This window comes from Penicillium vulpinum (genome assembly GCF_028829585.1).
Source record: "Penicillium vulpinum strain IBT 29486 chromosome Unknown utg000003l_segment0_segment0, whole genome shotgun sequence".
NCBI classification, from domain to species: Eukaryota; Fungi; Ascomycota; class Eurotiomycetes; order Eurotiales; family Aspergillaceae; genus Penicillium; species Penicillium vulpinum.
Genome location: NW_026643243.1, coordinates 6,207,023 through 6,227,515, shown reverse-complemented (window position 1 = coordinate 6,227,515; position 20,493 = coordinate 6,207,023). Strand labels below are relative to the sequence as shown.

Here is a 20,493-nt window from a genome sequence, read left to right as displayed (position 1 = left end):
TTTCACCAGCCGGATGGCGGATCCCTAGTCGAGTGACCAGTTCACCGTGTCATTTTTCTTTTTTGGCTCTACGATTTACAATTATGATATTCTCGCAAGGGAAGAGCACACAAACAGAATGCCTTCAAATAAGTATTCATGGATATCCCAAGGTCACTTAGTGATATGAGCTACAGCAGGAAGACCAAAGAACCCCAAGAAAGCAAAAGAAAATGACTTGAATTGTGGAATTCACAACCTAATCAGTAAGCCCTAAAAATGAAGCACACCACAACAGCGCGAGGAACGGAATTGACTCGCTTACACGACAATTAAAGAACATGAATCAGGCCTGGACAAAGAGTTGGACAAAAAAAAAACTCAAAAACGTCAAAATCAGTAGCATGCGCCATGCGACATTTGAAAACAAGAAGGGCAAAAAGGTGCATGACTGATAACGCTCAGCACTGACCGGGGAATTTACGGCTGGTGACAGGACTGGGGAAGACACCGTGAGCGATTTGCTCTTGCATATCCCACTCAGGAGCACCCTCAGTCTTCCAGGTCCAGTAGAGCCAGCCGGTACCCTTCTCATAAGCATCAAGTTGACTTTCGATGAAGCGACGAAGGTTGTTTCGGTCATTCTCGGACAAAGCATCCACAGATCCAGTAGACTTGCCCGCACAGCTGCCGACAGCATTACTGTTGGCGTAAGTACCATCGTAGCGGGCACCGATACCCTTTCCGTTCAGGTACTTAGCACAATCAGTCATGGCACCGGTCCACTCACCAACAACGGTCCACTTATCAGAGGTCACAACGTGATCTCTGGCAAAGCCGCAGACGTTGTTGACGTGGCTTTGAGTGTCCATGGCGAGAAGACCGTTGTCAAACACTTCATAGTGGTGGGTGTCCATCATCACATACCAAACGCCGCTAGACTCGCTCATGAAGCCGTTCCATGATTCAGTAGGCACAAAGCCGTCATGCAAGACAACTGTGGTGTCCTGGCTTGCCTTTCGGACGACACCCCATGCGTCGTAGTAGTACTGCTTCAGGCCACCTTGGTCCACTCCACCCGGGATGCTAGGCTCGTTCAAAGCCTCGATCGCAGTCACGACGTCTCCATCGTTTTTGTAGCGAGCAGCGAGAGCCTCCAGGGCATCCTTGGTGTTCTCAACAGTATTACCCTGTTGCCAGTGAATGGCACCACGCTTTCCACTGTTGTCAAAGCCATTCTGAGAGCCAGGGGCTGTTTTATTCGTCAGTAGTTGTCATATAACAGATAGATGCGCAAACATACCCCCGTGCAAGTCAAGCATGACCTTAAGACCAGCGGAGCGAGCCCAGCCGATGGCCTGGTCAAGATACTCCAGCTGACCATTGATGTATTGATCACCATCCAAGTGCTTTAGGGCCCAGTATCCCACAGGGATTCTGACGTGGTTCATTCCTGCACTGGCAATTTGATGCAAGTCGTCGGCGGTAATGAAACTGCTCCAGTGTTCGGACAGAACAGAGCGACATCTGTCCGCGCCCAGAGTCGCACAAAGAGACCACTCATCAACAGCAGAATCGCCAGCTGCGTCAAAAATAGATGGAGTGATCCAGGGCTCCAGTACCAGCCAACCACCGAGGTTGACACCACGGATTTTGTCGTTACGGTAGTCGAAGTTTAGACTACTGTAAACAGATGCAAGTTAGCAACATATATAAATTCGAGCACAGCAAAACTGTAGTATCGATATAGAGCACTCACACTGTGGGAATAGCCTGCACCAAGGCTGCCATTAAAGACAGCCCGAGCAATGACTTCTGCGAGAACTTGGACATGGACGGCATATTGAAAGCCCTAACTTGGGTCAGATTCAGAAAATCAGGAGGCTGGGAAAATGAGGAATGAGAAATAAAGAATGAAGAATCAGGAATGATTATATTTGAAATTGGTTGGAGATCGGCTGTTATAAGTAACTCGATATTGGTGGCTGATCAGGTGGCCGGATGCAGGTGAAATGAAAGGTTACGTAGGTGAGAACGGAAGTCTATATGGGGAATGATAAAAAAAACTGAAGCAAAAGCAACGTACCTGTGTAAATTGTTCTTCGCCGGGGTCTGGAGTGGCCGAAAACAGTGGTGGGTCGCGGTGTCTGGGGTTTGGGCACAAAGGCCTTGTTTTCTTTAAGAGTAATGGTACCTAACTGACCTCGAGAAGCAGCGTTTTGAGCGCTTCGATATCACGGGGTTGAAGGTGACAAATAATACGTCTGAATCGGGTTTAGATAGGCGATTGAACAATGCGGGAGTGAAGACTGTAAAACTAAGTATCTTCAATGTTCATTTCAGCGCTTTGGTATGTGTTATACTGGAAACTGCGACCCAACATAGTATAGGAAACTATACTCCATCCTTCATTTCCCTATATGTTAGATTTCCCTTGCGAATTCAACTCGATTTTTATTTGGACTGGATACATCCAGTACAGGCTAGACTCACCGTACATATGAAACCACTTGAAGAAAGAAAGAAAAAAAAAAGCAAATACTGTTTGCAGCAAAATTTTACATTCCGTGATGTGATGATCAGCACGTGGCACTCCCACACCTGTATGGAATGTGGCTTTCTTCTTGACAGCTTCTGGACAACTTGGACTTGAGCATGTTTATGCTTAGTATTTCAGCCACTTAGTTCCTTAGTCAAGGTTGGTGTAAGTCTAGACTTAAATAGTTTAGGGTCATACAGATCAAGCTATTCACAAACGGGGCTTTTTGGACTAGGTACCTATATTGTTGTGTGTAACGCCGTGTGCATGATCTCATGCTAAACCCTCCAAAGTGGAAAAAAAAATAAGAAGAGTTATCTATACCCTAATATACTTTCTAATGTGCTGGGAACATGAAGTGGTGGGTATACTCGAGGATGGTTGAGGCGCGTCGTCCTCTGTACTTCCGTTTCCGGCAATAAGTGCATTATACCTGAGACAAAGTAAGAACCAAGACTTATGACGTGCATTGTACCCCACAAAGCTCATGTCACACTCTCACATCCGTCTAATCCAGGGGCCCTTATCCGTCGGCCCGTCAACCAGTCGGGTAGAGTACGGGTCTACACATGATCGTGACTGGACCTTGCGGGTCTCAGGATTTGAATTCCCAAGTAACCTTGACCTCAAATAAGACAAAATCTCGAGGAATGTGTAGAACATCAAGAGGTTGGAATGTACATCCACATGTTTCACGGGTCTAGGCCCTTGAAGTCTGAGCGGCCAAGTCGCTGAACTTCTATCAACTAATTCGGCTCAACGTTCCCATCGGATTATAACGGAGCGAAACTGAAATTGCAATTACCTTGAAAAATATGAATGGTTCCGAGTAGTATATACACCAGGCGCTCATTTATAATAATAAGCGCCGCTAATTGGGCCGAGACAGACAGTCAAGTCGTATCCTCGTTACTATAAGAAATCTCCATGACCTTCATCGTCTTAGAGCTTCCTGGCCGGAGGTCAAATACCTATATAAAAAGTCGTATGGCAATTTCCAAAGTAAAAGAGTGAAGAACTTGCTATTTCGGTATTCTATACTACACATATCTTCTAGAGTCCGGCAAATATCTCTAGAGGCTCTCTGATTGAGCGTCAGTGACCGCCGCATCCAAAGGAGCAGAAAGTCCGACCCGATCAATAGTACGGGTGTAAGCAATACCGCCGTTGACTCTGTCCTCGTGCACGACCAAGTCCTTGCGGTTGGTGTCGACAAGAAGACGGATCAAGTCCGGGCGCATGTAGTGGCCGCCGAAATCGGCCAAAGACTTGGTCAGATGGATCTCGTCGAGGTCAATCTGTTTTGACGACCAATTAGTTTGACATTCTGGGGAAATTTAAAAAAGGAATTCTCCACTTACGTCAACGAAAAGAAGTCCTTGGAAGTCCTTGTCCGGGTGAGGAACAAGGTTCTGTCCATCAGGCCCAAAGATACGGCCATTTCCATTGTAGATGTTGGGATCCTCAAGCTCCTTTCCGGGAGGGGTGTTGAGCTTGATTCCCTCGGCAGTGATTGTCTGCCACGGTGCCAGAGTGAATGAACCGGTTTCAATCGCGTACGCAGGGGTGACAAGCTGAGCAGTCTTGTCAGTAATCAGATCAACTTCTCATCGCCAAAAAAAAGGGAAGGGGAGTATATACATCTGCGTTTGCCTCGGCCACATTGGTGTATGGGTCAGGGTACTTGAGAGTCTCCTTTCCTGGGTACAGAGGCCAGGCAGCGATGTGCACTTGCTCACCGAGCGAGGCGGCGTACGCCTTAAGGAAAGGGTTCATGTTCTCCCAGCAATTGAGGTGTCCAATACGGCCGATCTCGGTGTCCATCACCGACTCGGTAGTGTCACCAGTGCCGTCTCCGAAAACAAGGCGCTCGACGTGAGTGGCCTTGATTTTGCGACGGTGATTGATGACATCTCCAGCTGGGCTGATCATGATCTGCGTCGTGTACAAGCTGGCAAGATCGAGCTCCGAGTATCCAAGAGACACCCAAATCTTGTTGGCTTTGGCTGCCTCGCGGATGCGGCGCATCTCATCCGAGTTGGAGGCGAGACTGTTCTCGCGATACTTCTTTAGCAGTGGCAGGCTCTCCTGGTAGGTCACCTTCCAAGCCCAGTAAGGGTAGCCGGGGATCCCTGTTTGTATTTATTAGCACATTGAATCCGGTACTTGAGAATGTGATACTGACATAGCTCAGGGAAAGCAATCAGCTTGCAGCCTGCCTTGCCTGCTTCATCGATCCAGTGTATTGTTCGGCGAACAGATTCCTGGAGGTCGAACCAGCCAGGCTCAGCATTGACTGCTGCGGCCTTGTACTTCTTGAGAACGGGAACCATGTTGAGATCTTGATTGTCTTGTCACGAGTGTTTGCTTTGGAGATTGTTGTGTAGAATGAAAGTCTCTATCTCGAGCCCGGGAAGAACCTCAATTTATAACACCTCAAGATCTCCTGTATGTTAGCTTTGAAACGATGACATACACCTCCCAAACCCCGAAACATAGGATGAGCAACATCATGAGATTCGGAAGCTCACGGATTCGGGGACTGCTCTGAAGCAAGTGAGGAATAGTCGTCACGTTTGGCAGTGAAGCGCAACTATGAGCCCCGGGGCATAAGCACGGGGTTTGCTCTAATGTAGTGTCAGGCCAGAGGACAGTTCCCGGAAGTTTGATAATGAGCATATAAGCATATACTACCTAGCTTGAGCCCGGGATCTGTTAGGGCTATGTTTAATTCAATCAGGCCATGAAAGGTGGGTTTTGTTGTTGCAGAGCTTCGGTGATCCGCACTAATCCCGGGGGTGATACAGAGCCCTCCCGGATTGTTCCACCCAAATCCCGATATCAACTCAATCCCGATGGAAATGCCCAGTCACCATACTGATGGGAATAGGAGAATCGCATTGTTCGAATATTACTGCATCCTACAGATTTCGGAACTCAATTTCTCAACGAAATTTAACTAGAGAATCGCATATGACCAATCGCCGCTCGCGGGCTCCTAGACACACGTAAATGTCCTAGCTAGGTAATTTTGCATGCCGTCTTCGAAGTAGCTCTTTTTTACAATACCTTGACTCTTGGATTATCTTACTGGGCCGCCCAGATGCATATGATTACAAATGGAGCATCTACAAATCCCGAAAGATCTTGGATTTGTCCTACTATTCATATCCCGTTATACAATACATTAGTATTAGTTATATCACCAACGCGCCGAAAGGAACACAATATATATATATATATATATATATATATATATACCCCCTAAACCTCGCTCAATGCTCAATGCCCGATGCTCTTTGCTGGTATTGTCGAATTGTGGCAATCGTTTGTTATATACGAAAAGTCGATCTGCACATGTTACACCTTTTTCGCCGCCTATATTCTATATTTTACAGCTGTCCTTGCACTCCTAGCTAGTACACCAATAAAAGGTAAAATAACGATGGGAAAAAAAACATCTGAGAAGACTTCTAAAACACCACCAAAAAGACATAACAGGGTCGCATAAGCGGCCAACTATTCTTATAAGCTATATATTCATCCGCGGCTTAATGACATATAATCTAATCAGACTAAAGTTGGCAAAATTTATGCATTTCCCAGTCCAACTATCCTTGGAGAGATTTGTTTTGAATGTTCAAGGGGCGTTCTAAATAAGCGTTGCATATAGACATTGACTACCTCTAGCTTTCCAGGATCGGAATAAATTAGGCTATGAGCTATGATCTACAAGGTATTTGTTTTGGAATGTTATCAAAGCATTAGGTGTAATTAAGTCCAGGCTTGGATATTCTCATCGGACTCTATTTATAGCGTCGATGGAAAGCTTGGCACCAGCTAACTTCTTCACTTTCCAAGGTTATTTGGGCTTCTGGGATTGTCTGCAGACAACTTTCTCCGTGGTTATCTGGCAAGGAAAGGCTAGGCCAATCATTTTCACCTACTCCAAACCCGAAGTCAATCACATTATGTGATATTCGGGCCAGTATATTAGTTTAGTTTGGGCTTCTAACCATGTTTAACAATCGGACTGACCCATCTGTACAACATTGGGCGCTGTAGTTGGCCTGTTGCACATGTCCTAGATCGGAACAACGCTGCCATCTATCATTTTATTTTTGCAGAATAAATGGCCAAATTGAAGTTGAAGCTGACTATGGGCCTACCTCACTTGCCAGTATAATATATAGGAGATCGATCTGGTACCTTCACGCATTATTAATTAGGGCTGGTGGGACTGACCGACTGATCTAAAATTTGAGACTGACTCTAGATACTCTACATTTGGGGTTAGTTATATTTTCAACAAGATCAACACCTAGCGGCTTATTACTTGTGTAGGTGCACAACAATCGCAATTTACAACAGCCGAAAAACAATCATGTTTTTTTTTTTTTTTTTTCTTTTTTCTTTTTTGGTTATTTGTCTGAGAATTGTGAGGTTGATCTTACTAGCGGTCAATTTTAATTTCTAGATTAAATAATTAACTAAGAAAGAAGTCACACATCGGGTTAGGGATATGATATTCCGCCTATCGGTTTTCCCGACTCAAGAACAAAGGACTCGTTTCTTCGCCTAAAAGCTTTGTTACATCGCTTCACTATTACACCATCATCCAAGCTTAACACATCTCATTGGAACAACAAGTAGACCTCCGGCCTCACCGTAAGCCCCGCTTCTCGAACGCGGAGAATAATGGGGGGCGGAGCACCCCCGAAGCCTAAAAACAAGCCACCGCCCTAGGCTTAGGCGGAGGCAGCAACCGGATAAACGACTCGCCAATCGAGAAGAAGGGATCGTCGCGCCAAGCCAGGTTCTGAGGGGCAGGGCGGGCTTTCGTACTCTTAAATTGAAAGCTGATACAACCTCAAGCTACCACGTCGTCGGAGACAGCGGGATGGCACGACATTGCTCCGTCATGAAGACGACGTAACAAAGCTTTTAGGCGAAGAAACGGCGAGTGGATGATATATTGTAATCAGACCACGGCCAGACAGACCTAATTATCAAATATCCCGCTCAGGGTGGGTATACCAGTGTGCCATGCAATCCGGACGCAAGGGATTGGATAGGAAACGCGATCCTTGCTATGTAGGTGAATTAATAATGCAAGATTAAACCCTTCCATGTAAACATACATGACTTCAGTTTTAGGCTTGACTTGCACATGCAGATGAGCGGCATATCTCGGCAAAAGGATGGGGCAGCAAGTAACATGACTTCCCTCGCATGGGAAATCTATGTCTGGGGTAAAGATCGATCAGCTGTCGCCCATATGTTGCAACGATCGGCGTTGAATTTTCGCGGCATTGGGCAGAGCATTCCGTCGCGTGAGCAAATGCTCAGTCAGGTTAGAAGTAGTGTTTCGCTGGCGAGAAATGCTCCACAGAATACCTACCACTGCTGTGATTTGTCGCTCCCTGGAACCGGATATGGAACTAGGCCGGAAAACTGCCAAGGGATCATTATTATTGTCTGCCAGTACGGACTAGTGTTCTAGTAATTTCGGGTTATCGGGAGAATCCACACCTTGAGTGCCCATAGCAGGCAAGATTCAGCTAACACTTACTTTGTGGCAGTTTGATTCTTTATAATGTGTATATTGACATCATTGCTGCCCGTCAGCTCTTGGCTGCTGTACTTGGCTCCTGCGCTGTCAATAGCGCCAAGCAGTGGCTGATGCTCCCTGTGATCGGACACCAGCCAGCGGCCGACATGCTCGCGGTCCTTACGGAGTAGTGAATCTGATTTCCCGGGCCTCCTGTGAGCTTCCTGCAGGGTTAGCCCTTGTGGGGATGTCTGCCAAGTGGATGTTGGATGCAGGGAAGCACCGTGCCATGAGTCTTTTAGTCCCTCGTACGCAGGGTCCAATGTATTTAAATCCAGGGACTAGCCCAATCATGCTCAGAATGTGATATTTTATTCTGAAGATCCTCGGCACTGTCACTGTTGCTTGTGTATATTTCTGTTAGAAGATCAGAGTGCCTCTGATCGACATGCATTTGGCTCAGAGTTTTATCTTGTCGTGCCTGGTAGCGACTAGTCTAGCTCTGCCTAGCAGTGAGGACACCAAGCACCAGGAAAATAAGGCGCGCAGTGCGGGTTACTCTCTTAAGGAGCCTCCCTTGACAACGCCATGGACTGACAAAGTCGGAACGAAACCATGGCCCGAATATCCGCGGCCGTTGCTGCAGCGCTCTGAATGGAAGAATCTCAATGGGGTATGGAAGTACGAAAGTGCTTTGAGCCTCGATGCTGTTCAGCAGCCACCTTTTGGGAAAGAGCTTGCACAGGATGTTTTGATTCCGTCGTGTCTTGAGAGTGGATTATCCGGTAGGTCTTGTCCTGTTTGCTACGGAATCATCAAAAATTAACCAATATTCGCAGGAATCCAAGCTAATTCGGCTTTTTACTCTTGGTTTTCAACCTCATTCGAGGTATCTTCTTCTTGGAAGGGTGAGCAGGTACTGCTCAATTTTGGAGCTGTAGATTACGAAGCCACAGTCTTTGTCAATGGTAAAAAGGCCGGCTTCCACCGTGGTGGATATTTCCGCTTCGAGTTAGATGTAACGAAGTACCTGAAGTTTGGTCAGCAGAATGAGCTGTGAGTATCCAGGGATTACAACGCCGTCGACTTGCATACCTGACTTTGAATACAGACTTGTTTTCGTGCATGATCCTACTGACGACGGTGATTATGTTATCCCCATTGGAAAACAGACGTTGAGACCAAGTCACATCTTTTATACCCCATGTAGTGGTATTTGGCAAACTGTTTGGCTCGAGGCTGCCCCATCTAATCACATTACCCAACTCGATATTGATGCAAACATGTATGGTCAAGGTAAGTCTCTGTTGTCAGTTTGTGGAAATTTTTGATTGATTCTGACTGCGAGTAGTCAACATCACTGTACACAGCTCCGCCAAGGAAAAATCTGCCCAGGCCGAGGTCACTGTCCACCAAGATGGTAAGACAGTTGCAAGCCACAAAGGCCCCACCAACAAGCCATTCCAATTTACCGTATCATCGCCCAAGCTCTGGTCCCCAGACTCGCCTAATCTGTACAATGTGACTGTTAAACTTGGCAAAGACCAGGTGGAGAGCTATACTGGCTTCCGTACAATCTCTAGGGGTAAGGTTGGCGGAATTGAGCGGCCCTTGCTCAATGGGGAATTTATTTTTATGTTCGGAACCTTGGACCAGGGCTATTGGCCCGACGGGTTATACACGCCCCCCAGCAAAGAGGCAATGGTATACGACTTGGAGATGCTAAAGAACTTGGGATTCAACATGGTCCGCAAGCATGTGAGTGACACCGTGTCGCATTATATTCCCTAGTTTCTCTCGTGCTCACTCCGTGGAATGTAGATCAAAGTCGAAACCGATCTGTTTTATCAAGCGTGCGATGAACTCGGTCTGCTTGTCATTCAGGATATGCCTTCCCTGCGCCCCTCACAATCCAAAAGGCTGGAAAACTGCGACTCCGTTACTATCCTACCGAACGAAGCGCAGCAGGCCGAGTTCGCTCGCCAGTTAGATGTATTGATTAACCAGCTCAAAAGCTTCCCTAGTATTGCAACTTGGGTAAGTTAAGGTATTTTCGGTGAAAGCCAGAAGTATATTCTGACATAAGTCATAGGTCATTTACAACGAAGCCTGGGGTCAAATCACCGACTACTATCCAGAGTTTGAGTTGACCGAGCGGGTGAGACAGCTGGACCCCACTCGGCTTGTGGACTCAACGACCGGATGGGACGACCACGGCGCAGGAGATTTTAGTGTATGAATCCTTCCGCTGTGGCTCAACCACGTGGCTAATTAAATAGGATAACCATCACTACGCAAACCCACAATGCGGCACCCCATTCTACTCCAGAAGCTCGAGCCCATACGATTCCACCCGGATTGGGTTCCAGGGTGAGTTTGGCGGTATCGGGACTAATGTATCCATTGAGCATCTCTGGAACAACCAGGCAGCTATCAACACTATCGACCAAACATACGAAATCGACACCACTATCGAGGCATGGAACTATCGCAGCCACCTTCTCCTAAGCGAGCTCGAGGATCAGGTCCGCTTGTACGCATGTAGTGGGGGGGTCTGGACGCAGACGACCGATGTGGAGGGCGAGGTTAATGGCCTGATTACCTACGACCGTCGCTTGGCAAGAGTCGATGTGAAGCAGTGGCAGGCAGATATTAAGGGTCTGTACGATGCTGCGGCCGGACGAAGCAACTCGACCGTGGAAAGCTCATAATTGTATCTAGTGGACAGGCCTATCTGAGGCTATGTGGGATGAATGTGCACAGGCGATGCGGATGGAGTATATATATATAGGTTAATTATCCCTAAATGAAAACCCGATCAAAAACTAACCAATCGTGACTTCCGTTGATACTCCCCAGAGTCCAAGATCTACACTTCTGCAACACATTTGTTACTTTGTTCAGCGCCTCAGTTTCATAATTTTCAGTTATTTTCAATTATTTTGACTAATTTTGATTAGAAGTATCTTGACTGGATGATAGTTCGGACAGCCACCGACAGCCACCAACAGCCATAGTCAGCCACTAACAGCCACTAACAGCCACTGCCATCATCGAATAAATCCTCAGAAACCAAAATAAATTAAATCCTTCTAGAACCATGGAACCAAAGCCGTTAAATTTGTGGTACGCGGCAAACTCTCCAATCCTTGGAAATCTTGGAACCTTGGAACCTTTGGAACATTCCAAACCCCCCTGTTCTAGACCTAAATAGGACCCAAGAACTTACTAACGCGGCAGTGATCGCCTACCGCGTCTGTTTTTTGAAACGTTTCAGTTTGAGAAAAATGAATAGGGGGAACATTGAAATCAATATCATCTACTAGGAGGCTCCCCAAAAAAATCAAAGTTCAAGTATACGAGATCTAGCCTCGTGTTTTAGCCCCTATTATTCGAGTGAAAATTTTTTCGCATATAGCATATTCGATCATGCCATACCCACTAGCCGATCAGCCCCTCCCGGGGTTTAGGCCATCAGGCCATACTATCACACGACTGAAATATATAGATTTTATAATCAGAGATGGTTCATCGTATATAGCGCGTTATTCTCGAGTCTAGCGTTTCTTGATATGCAGGTGTTTCCTGATTTTTCTACGCTATTGCCCTTTAGCTCCGGCTTCCCCCTATTGTCCTATACGAAGTACGGAGTACGGAGTATATTGTTGCAAAGAACCAGACCCACGCACCCACCAGTTCGGGATTCTCTCGAAAGCATAAATTTATTCAGGGGGAGCTTTCTTAGGATTGGCATTAAGGCTGAGAAGTTGATCTCGTGCCGTTGAGCCTAAAGCTGAAATTGTTGATATGTATACCTCTAACTTATATATACCCTGTCAATACTTCCATAGACACCCGAATACATCACCAGGTCCGCCCATTCGGACCCGACCGGAACCCACTTCGTCCCGGGTTCTAAGAAAAGCCGTTGAGCCCGTAGTGGAGTTCCGAATGTCCGTGGCCAGTGGAAAATAGTGAGATTGCAAACACCGATAGATCCATTTCTAATTAATTTGCTTCGTGTTGGCACGAGCGTTGATTCAAGTGGGTGTGTGTAATCTTAGTGTTTTATGTGAAAAGCAAGCCATCTGATCGTAAACTAAGATCGTATAGATGGCTAGAGGTATATCAAGTTCATGAACCTATTAAAGACGAGCTAATAGTATTTCTCGCGCGTTTCCGGGTCGCTTGTTTCAAATTGCCGAATCTGACAGCATGAAAATCAAGGATTATCTCAAGATTGTCGTTCTTGGCTTACCTATGTGTTCCCTAAATTATATTTTATTAGGGAGATTACAGGGATCAGCCCATACACGTTAAGAGGGTCACTCCACTTTAGAGCTTGACTAAATCATCTCACCCTGTGGTCTGATTCGGCCATAAGGCACTTGACTTAAAAAAAGAATAGGAAAACCTCGGCATTGATACTTTATGCTCACATGGAATCGGGTAAGATCGCGCTTTTCTGAGTAACAAGTCACGGAATAATCTAGAGCGGAGCCCAATAGGATGTCTTTTACAGTTTAGTGGCTTCCAATCTAATCGGGTTGCATTTTAATCTAATTTATGTATATAAATTTTTTAAAACGGAGACCGAAGGCATCTTAACGGGTATCGAGCATTCCATGGTATAAATACTCCATCTGCCACGATCTTGCCACGAGGTTCCCCAGTTTTATATTCTCCCAAACTCGGTTCCCTTTCAGCTTTCCCCAATCTTACGTACCAAAAAGGTACATTACCACCATGGATCACAGTGCAGGAATTCCTGTTGACCCGATGCACATCGATCGGAAGCTTCTCTACACAAGCTTGGAAGAACGCATCAAGTACCTTCACAGCTTCCTCGACTTCAACTCTGGTATGTTCTTACCATGAACCGCTCTCAGTCATAGTCACTAACGTTACTCCCAGCTGATATCGAAGCATTGATGACCGGCAACAAATACATCAAGCAATTGATCCCCGCAATCGTCAACCTGGTATATAAAAAGCTTCTTCAATATGACATCACATCTCGCGCTTTCCACACACGGACAACAGCCGATGAGACCGAGCCCGAGGAGGAGTACCTCCACGAAGAGACACCGAAAATCAAGCGACGCAAGATGTTCCTGCGCTGGTACTTGACTCGCCTATGCCAGGACCCGACCACAATGGACTTCTGGCGGTACTTGGACAAAGTTGGGTAAGTTCACACAACACACACATACCACCTTTCCCTTTCCGGGATTATTTTATGCTTGTGCAATACGCTAACGTGGGATTCTGTAATACAGCCTGATGCACAGCGGAGTCGCACGCAGAACGCCACTGAACATCGAGTATATCCACATCGGCGCATGCATGGGGTATATTCAGGACATCTGGATCGAAGCGATGATGTCGCACCCCCACCTGTCCTTGCGACGCAAGATTGCGCTCGTGCGTGCCGTCAACAAGATCCTCTGGATCCAGAACGATCTCTTCGCTCGGTACCACTCGAGCGATGGCGAGGAGTACGCGGAGGAGATGTCTCAGTACAACTACTCTGACGATCAGGAGGGTTATCTTGGCGACAAGCGCATTCTTGGAAGCGGCTCCAGTAGCTCGACCGAGGATGACAGGTCCAGCATTTCCAGTGGTATAGCGCCTTCTATAGATAGTGCGGCGCCGATGGGAAATGCGGCAAATAATAGGTCCAATGTGTCTGTGTGTCCTTTCGCGGACATGGCCAAAAACAGCAATTCGACTGAGACGAAGATTTGGGCCAATTGAGTGGCTTCCCTGTATTATTGTGCGGGTCACAGTTTGCATCTTTTAGGCGCTTGGGGGTTATGGGGGTTTATTGGTGATAGGGCTAGACGCTGGAAGTCTGGGTTTTTGGAAATACCTTTGATCAACATAGACGGTGTTGAAAATAATTCAAAAAGATATTGGAATAAATTGGCCATTGAGCATCTCATCTATCTCTTTTCTTTTCTTTCATTTTCAATTTTTTTCATTCTTTCTCATCTATTTCCATCTCGGCGGCATGATTCCGGCTTTGTCATCTTTTTTTCCCCCCACACACCCGAGGTCGGCTGTTATTCAAGGTAGTTGGAGAAGGATTTAGCATTGTATATCCGCAGACGGAGATAATCCATTGAACCGCTGCATAATAACCCAGAGCTCGGACACAACTAACCGATCTGCCTCCATTCAATAAAAGAAGGAGCCATCAGAGTTCTACCCCCTTTGTGTCTCCACCCTCTTTCTTTGGTTAAGATCAGAGGCCAGAGCTCTTATTAAATTCACTCAACCCTTGCATTCGAGTATATAGACCCGTCCTTTTCTGTGTTTAAGGAGATATCCTCCCGTATTATCCTTCTGTTCAACTCCCGAAAAACTCACAATGACACAAACAACCAAGGCGGTGACGCCTATCATCGTCAACAATGAGTCCGTTGAGACCGATATCAAATTCAAGGTCCACGCCCCCGCCACTGGCGAGCTGAGTGGCTATTGTGCCGGCGTGTCAGTCGCCGATGCCAATCGCGCAGTCGACGCTGCCCAGGCTGCGTTTCCCGCATGGAGCAAGACCAGCGCAAACGACCGTCGCGACATCCTGCTGAAGGCTGCCGACATCATGGCAGAGCGCAAAGAGGAATTGATCCAATACCAGCGCGAGGAGACTGGCGCCGGCCGGCCTTTCTCGGAGTTCACCTTCAATATGGGTGTGCTCTTCATCAAGGACTTCGCAGCCCGGATATCCTCAATCGAGGGTATCGTGCCGAATGTCAGTGGGGACGGTGCAGGGGCTATCGTATACAAGGAGCCATACGGAGTAATTCTGTCAATTGCGCCATGGTAAGTTTCCCTGATCTGATCTGCAACATACCTTGCAATGTATCAGCTGGCTTGGGGGACTCTTTTTAATCGATTGGCAGGAATGCGCCTTTCATTCTGGGCACGCGCGCTGTTGCGCTCCCTCTGGCGGCTGGAAACACTGTCGTTCTAAAGGGCTCCGAGCTCTCACCCAAGTGTTTCTGGGCTCTGGGCGACATCTTCCGCCAGGCTGGTCTTCCCGCCGGATGTCTGAACGTCATCTTCCACCAGCCCTCCGACGCTCCGGTCATCACGACCGCGCTGATTGCCCACCAGGCTGTGCGCAAGGTCAACTTCACCGGTAGCACGATGGTCGGCTCGATCATCGCCTCTACAGCAGGTAAGTACATCAAGCCTGTGCTGCTCGAGCTGGGCGGCAAGGCGTCGGCGATTGTTCTGGACGACGCGGACTTGGACAGGGCTGCCATGAACTGTGCTATTGGATCCTTCATGCACGTACGTAGTATTGATTCAATCGAGACAAGGGATATATCACATAACTGACAAACGACGCACAGTCCGGGCAAATTTGCATGTCGACCGAGCGGATTGTCGTGCAGCGCTCGATTGCAGACAAGTTCCGACAGAAGCTTACTGAGACAACTGAGAAGTTGTTCGGCAAGGACGCGCCTGCGCTAATCCTAGTTAACACCGCGGCCGTCACTAAGAACAAGAGACTTGTGGCGGACGCTGTGTCACGCGGAGCTAAGCTGCTGTTTGGCGACGCCGATGCAAGCGAGTCCCTTAACACGGGCATGCGGCCGATCGTCGTTGACGGTGTCACCAAGGAGATGGACATGTACGCGACCGAGTCGTTTGGCCCGACTGTGTCTCTCATGGTAGTGGACACCGAGGACGAGGCGATCGCCCTGGCCAATGACACAGAATACGGCTTGACTGCCGCTTTGTACACTAACAACCTATTCCGGGGGCTGCGGGTGGCTAAGCAAATCGAGTCTGGGTGGGTTTCCGGTTTTCGGTACATCATATGGTGGAGATTGGAGGCTAACTTTGTTGTTTCTTTCCAGGGCCGTTCACATCAATTCCATGACTGTACACGATGAGACCGTCCTCCCGCACGGAGGATGGAAGAGTAGTGGCTTTGGCCGCTTCGGAGGCATTTCTGGATATGACGAATTCCTCCAGACTAAAACTGTCACCTGGCAGGAGTAGAGGTTAGACTCATACTTGACCATGAGCACGTCGGTACCCACGGAGTAGGTACAGAGCAGATCTTTCTGGATTGGCCCCGTTTTGGGGCCCGTTTTGGGGGTCCGTTTGGCCCCCGGAAAGATTGGGCCGCTACGGGCGACGGTTTCCTTAGTTGTATTGACGGGCTTGTTTGGGGCTTTTGGGGCTTTGGGGGGCTTGTTCTGGGCTTGTTTGGAGTCAAAGATGGGGCTTAGTCGGCTTTGAGCCGAGCCTTGCTGTCAATGCAGCCAATGACGGAGCCTTCTCGTCGCCTAGAGGTACTATCTAAGGAATGTGGTCCGGATACCCGGCCCATACCGTATAGACTTGAATCGGTGACTCCATGTGATGTGTGATTTATGTTGCATCGGATCTACAGTGTAGTATACGCCAATACGGGATATATATTTTGGTCTTTTTTTTTTTCTTCTTTTGAATTTTTTTTTGGGTTCGGAGCCTCCGATGTAGGTCCGTTGTACTTTGGCAATGAGGCTGAAGGTCATGTGATCTATGTTTTTTTTTCTATGAAATCTAAAAATACCTATTTTGTAATAAAGGGCTATCAATAAACCTAGACTTGTGGGATTGTAGCCTGGAGCATCCAGTAAAGAAACATTTTGAACGATAGTTGCGGCGAAGGCGCTGGACCAAGTCCCGCCCTAAATGCAGGCACAGGAGGGTAGCAAATCACATCAAATCAAGGCAAAATCACCAAGTGAGACATAATCCATTCCGGGTGTATTTTTATATTTTTTTCAGTTTTCATTTTACATGTCTTACCTCTGTTTTGTACGTAGGAAATGAGCAATTACAACATGGAAATAACACTAGTACATAGTAAGCTGGTAAACTTTTACCCTCCCCTGAATATCAAGTGTTGATCTTTCCTACAGATATCATTATCATAGCAGCGAAAGGGATCGGCGAATTTGATATGATCACGGACCTGCCAGTGTGGAGCTATGTAGTCGTGATAGTCGTGATAGTGAATATGAATATCAGAATTTAAGCCAGTTGAGTTTGAAATCATATTTTCCCCGTGGAAAGACACATGGTATCTGCAAGGCACAACTGTGGCTTTTACAGCTTTATCCAGTACAATACCTGTATGACGCCCGTTACAAGGCCTAGGCTTGAAGGCGCACCTCTGGTAATCTTGCAATTTCCCTTTATTCTTCAGATGCGAGTGGCGTAAATGAGGACAAGTCCTTAAAATAGTATCTGTTCATATAATTTCATATAGTACTACGGAGTACATATACGTATCATACCTTTTAAAGAGGCTCTGTGACCTACCATGGGTAATCGGATTTATCTTAGATCCTGCCAAGATTTTCATACTGGAACCTTGTACAACCTTGGAAGGCTTAAGATAAACCAACCTTGGAACATGTCAACCCTTTTTTAGATCTACATAGTACAGATGTATGTACTATATAGTACTATATTACAATGAAAAATCTATATTTACATAGTACTTCTGGTATTTTTAATCTTATTTTGCGACATTCTCGACATTAAAGGGCCTGCCGTTATTAGGAATAAAATTAACCTCCGGGTCTCCTACCAATCAGAATCAGTACCTGACCATTATGATTATTACTTGTATAACCTGTATATTACAATAATATATGAGCCACAGCCGGCCCGCATGCCCCACGAGGACATCAAAATTGGGGCAACTGTCATAGTAGGTATTCTCTGTATTACAACCGTACACTATAACACCTTACATATGTAGTATTAGGGTCTATTGTGATTGGTAGAATGAATACGAAGAGACGGGATACTCTCTTAATGGAACAAGTCAAAGCCACATTAGCTTAACTAAAAATTAAAAAAAACAAAATGTAAACGAAATGAAGGTGCGCATTGGTCGTTTGGGTTTTCGCTCAAGTGGTTTAGCTTAGACCCACTTGGATGTACATCCTTGAAATGTACTTTGCTTCGCCCTTCTTCTTTCTTTATTATTCCTCTCTTTTCAGTCCACTCATTACAATCTTTTTTTTTCGTTTTTCAACGATAGCCATTCTTTTATTTCTCCTACTAAAGTCATTCGTTGTCAATCTCGACATTCCATCATGCGTTTCTCTGTCGCCACCGCTTTCTCTGCCCTTGTGGCCCTGGCTGCTGCCTACACCGATCCCGACTACACCACCGAGCCCACTGGCAATGCCATCCTCTCTCCTGGCCTGAACGAGATCGTCCCCGAGGGCAAGTCCTACACCATCAAGTGGGATCCCACCACCGTTGGACCCATCTCCCTGGTCCTCCTGCGCGGCCCCTCCACCAACGTCGTCCCCATCAAGACCCTCGCCGAGTCTATCCCCAACAGCGGCGAGTTCAAGTGGACCCCTAGCACTGAGCTGGAGGCCGACGTCTCCCACTACGGTCTGCTCCTCGTCGTCGAGGGTACCGGCCAGTACCAGTACTCCACCCAGTTCGGTCTCTCCGCACCTGCTGGCTCCGTTTCCAGCTCCAGCTCTGCCACCAAGACCATTGAGACCAGAACCACTGAGACCGCCAAGACCTCTGCTACTACTGACGCCGCCTCTTCCACCCTCGTTGAGAGCACCGTGATCACCACCACCATCTGCCCCGAGACCGAGACCACCGCTGCTGCCACCATCCCCCCCAAGGCTACCCCCACCGGTGTCTCCCCCGTCGGACCTCCCTCCAGCCGCCCCTGGACCTCCATCCCTCTCACCACCAGCGCCGCTGCCACCGGTACCTCCTCCGCTGCTCCTTCGGCTTCGTCCCCTGCCTTCAACAGCGCTGGCCGTAACGTCATCAGCTTCGGTGCCGTCATGGCCGGTGTCCTCGCTGCTTTCGCTCTCTAAGCGCATTCCCCTAAAATGGAATCGCGTGCCGATGGGCATTTTCTTTCTTTCTGTTTCAAGTCTGGAAATCTGGAAATAATGTTTGGTTGTTTTCATAAGGCTTAATTTATTGATATCTTGATATGGGCTCTTTGGATTCTGTCGTTTGGCTGAGTTTCTGCATCTCATACCATGTTTTCTTCTTATGTGCTATATTTCTCGCATCTGTCTCAGCTATGCTTGTGTAATGTGAAGTTCATGTCTTTATGCTTCTTCCTATCTTGTAGTCTACTTGATCCTCGGGCATCGGTCGAGTATACCTGTACAGACTTGTAGGTATCTCTAGAGGCAACAGACAGGGAACGCTCAACGCACAAGAGAACCCGCGCTGCTCGACCCATGTCTTCCACAAGCACCAGGCATAGTCTGATCCGGCCTGACCATGACTATACCTTTGTTCTATACTCCTTATGTACTATTTAATAAACTCTATCATATATACTACTTTGCCTTCATAGAGAGGCATTTAACCCCTATGTAAAACGAATCGATGAAGCGACAGACCTGAAAATCCACCATGGCCTCAGGCACCCATGCGTCAGTAAATGTGATATGGCCACACCTAGCCCCATTTAGTTATGGAAAGAAGGTGATCGATACTCCGTAGACTTACTTGGTAGAATCAAGCAGAACAGGGGCAAAGACAGGTCTGGCAAGCACTTCCCGAGAAAACAGCATCTCCCCAAAGGGGCAAACGCCTATGTCTCAGTACACCAAACAAGCAGCAAACAGCTCAGGGCCGCAACCTGATTGCGCTTGAAGATGTGATATGGTCCAAACCTCTTTATGCATGACGCAAACTAGAGAAGCTTAGACCCCTAGGAGCTCCTCTAATCCACTTGTTTGCACGGCGTACTCCGTAGACACGCAGAATACAAACAGAATAAAGATAAAATGGAAAACTACATGTAGAAAGTAGCCCCAGTATAACTCCTGTTACACTATGGAGTAAATGATATATAATATACTCTATCTTGGGGATGTCTCTTCGTAGCGGTCTAGCTAGGTTATTTGTCACTTCACCTCCTCAGCCTTATGCAGCCTTACGTATGTTGAGAAAAAAAATATAGATCATACAACTTTTCTATCTTGAGTGACATCATTAATAGACAGGTAGTTGTATAGTTAACTATACCAAACAGACTATCACGTCATACGGTGAATAAAACTTGCTACCCTCTGGAGACTATCTGATATGGTGTAAATTTCTTTGCTACGATGATATATCATATAATAGAGGCTATATTTAACAGCGACCTCCCCACTTTGAGATATATATAGCAACTAGTCTGTTACTCCCTCTTTACTACTCCGTATCAATTCCAAGACCGCAAGGAGTATTGAGTACTCCTCACAGCAACCCGATATGGACGAAGAAAACCTGTTCTCCTGGCTCATTTTCACCACCCTTCTCCTTTTAGTCATGGCCCTTTTGAACCATTTCCTCATGCCCATACTAGCCCACCTAGCCCTTGCAGCTCTCAATTCTGTAGACCAGCTTTTTGATC

The 20,493-nt window shown here is 47.0% G+C and overlaps 7 protein-coding genes across 7 annotated transcripts; 5 read left to right on the top strand and 2 right to left on the bottom strand.

Annotated features, from left to right (window-relative positions):
- Positions 1–440: 440 nt before the first annotated feature.
- exg1 (glucan 1,3-beta-glucosidase) lies at positions 441–1,821 on the bottom strand (the record flags this gene model as incomplete). The annotated part of the gene is made up of 3 exons (XM_057255076.1): positions 441–1,231; positions 1,283–1,662; positions 1,739–1,821. The coding sequence occupies 3 exons, from the start codon at positions 1,819–1,821 to the stop codon at positions 441–443; spliced, it is 1,254 nt and encodes a 417-aa protein (XP_057108938.1).
- A 1,770-nt stretch (positions 1,822–3,591) lies between these two features.
- N7479_007381 (carbon-nitrogen hydrolase family protein) lies at positions 3,592–4,851 on the bottom strand (the record flags this gene model as incomplete). The annotated part of the gene is made up of 4 exons (XM_057255075.1): positions 3,592–3,816; positions 3,880–4,092; positions 4,160–4,650; positions 4,704–4,851. The coding sequence occupies 4 exons, from the start codon at positions 4,849–4,851 to the stop codon at positions 3,592–3,594; spliced, it is 1,077 nt and encodes a 358-aa protein (XP_057108937.1).
- Positions 4,852–7,736: 2,885 nt separating this feature from the next.
- On the top strand, positions 7,737–8,260 carry N7479_007380 (uncharacterized protein; the record flags this gene model as incomplete). Its single annotated transcript, XM_057255074.1, has 2 exons — positions 7,737–8,020; positions 8,101–8,260. 2 exons carry the CDS (start codon positions 7,737–7,739, stop codon positions 8,258–8,260), a joined length of 444 nt encoding a protein of 147 aa, XP_057108936.1.
- A 257-nt stretch (positions 8,261–8,517) lies between these two features.
- N7479_007379 (putative hydrolase) lies at positions 8,518–10,780 on the top strand (the record flags this gene model as incomplete). Its single annotated transcript, XM_057255073.1, has 7 exons — positions 8,518–8,854; positions 8,909–9,125; positions 9,181–9,365; positions 9,421–9,827; positions 9,891–10,106; positions 10,162–10,302; positions 10,349–10,780. 7 exons carry the CDS (start codon positions 8,518–8,520, stop codon positions 10,778–10,780), a joined length of 1,935 nt encoding a protein of 644 aa, XP_057108935.1.
- Positions 10,781–12,815: 2,035 nt separating this feature from the next.
- On the top strand, positions 12,816–13,826 carry N7479_007378 (protoglobin family protein; the record flags this gene model as incomplete). The annotated part of the gene is made up of 3 exons (XM_057255072.1): positions 12,816–12,930; positions 12,984–13,257; positions 13,349–13,826. 3 exons carry the CDS (start codon positions 12,816–12,818, stop codon positions 13,824–13,826), a joined length of 867 nt encoding a protein of 288 aa, XP_057108934.1.
- Positions 13,827–14,442: 616 nt separating this feature from the next.
- N7479_007377 (aldehyde dehydrogenase) lies at positions 14,443–16,088 on the top strand (the record flags this gene model as incomplete). Its single annotated transcript, XM_057255071.1, has 4 exons — positions 14,443–14,897; positions 14,978–15,371; positions 15,434–15,876; positions 15,944–16,088. 4 exons carry the CDS (start codon positions 14,443–14,445, stop codon positions 16,086–16,088), a joined length of 1,437 nt encoding a protein of 478 aa, XP_057108933.1.
- Positions 16,089–18,187: 2,099 nt separating this feature from the next.
- On the top strand, positions 18,188–18,946 carry N7479_007376 (GPI anchored serine-threonine rich protein; the record flags this gene model as incomplete). The annotated part of the gene is made up of 1 exon (XM_057255070.1): positions 18,188–18,946. The coding sequence occupies one exon, from the start codon at positions 18,188–18,190 to the stop codon at positions 18,944–18,946; it is 759 nt and encodes a 252-aa protein (XP_057108932.1).
- Between the last annotated feature and the right edge of the window lie 1,547 nt (positions 18,947–20,493).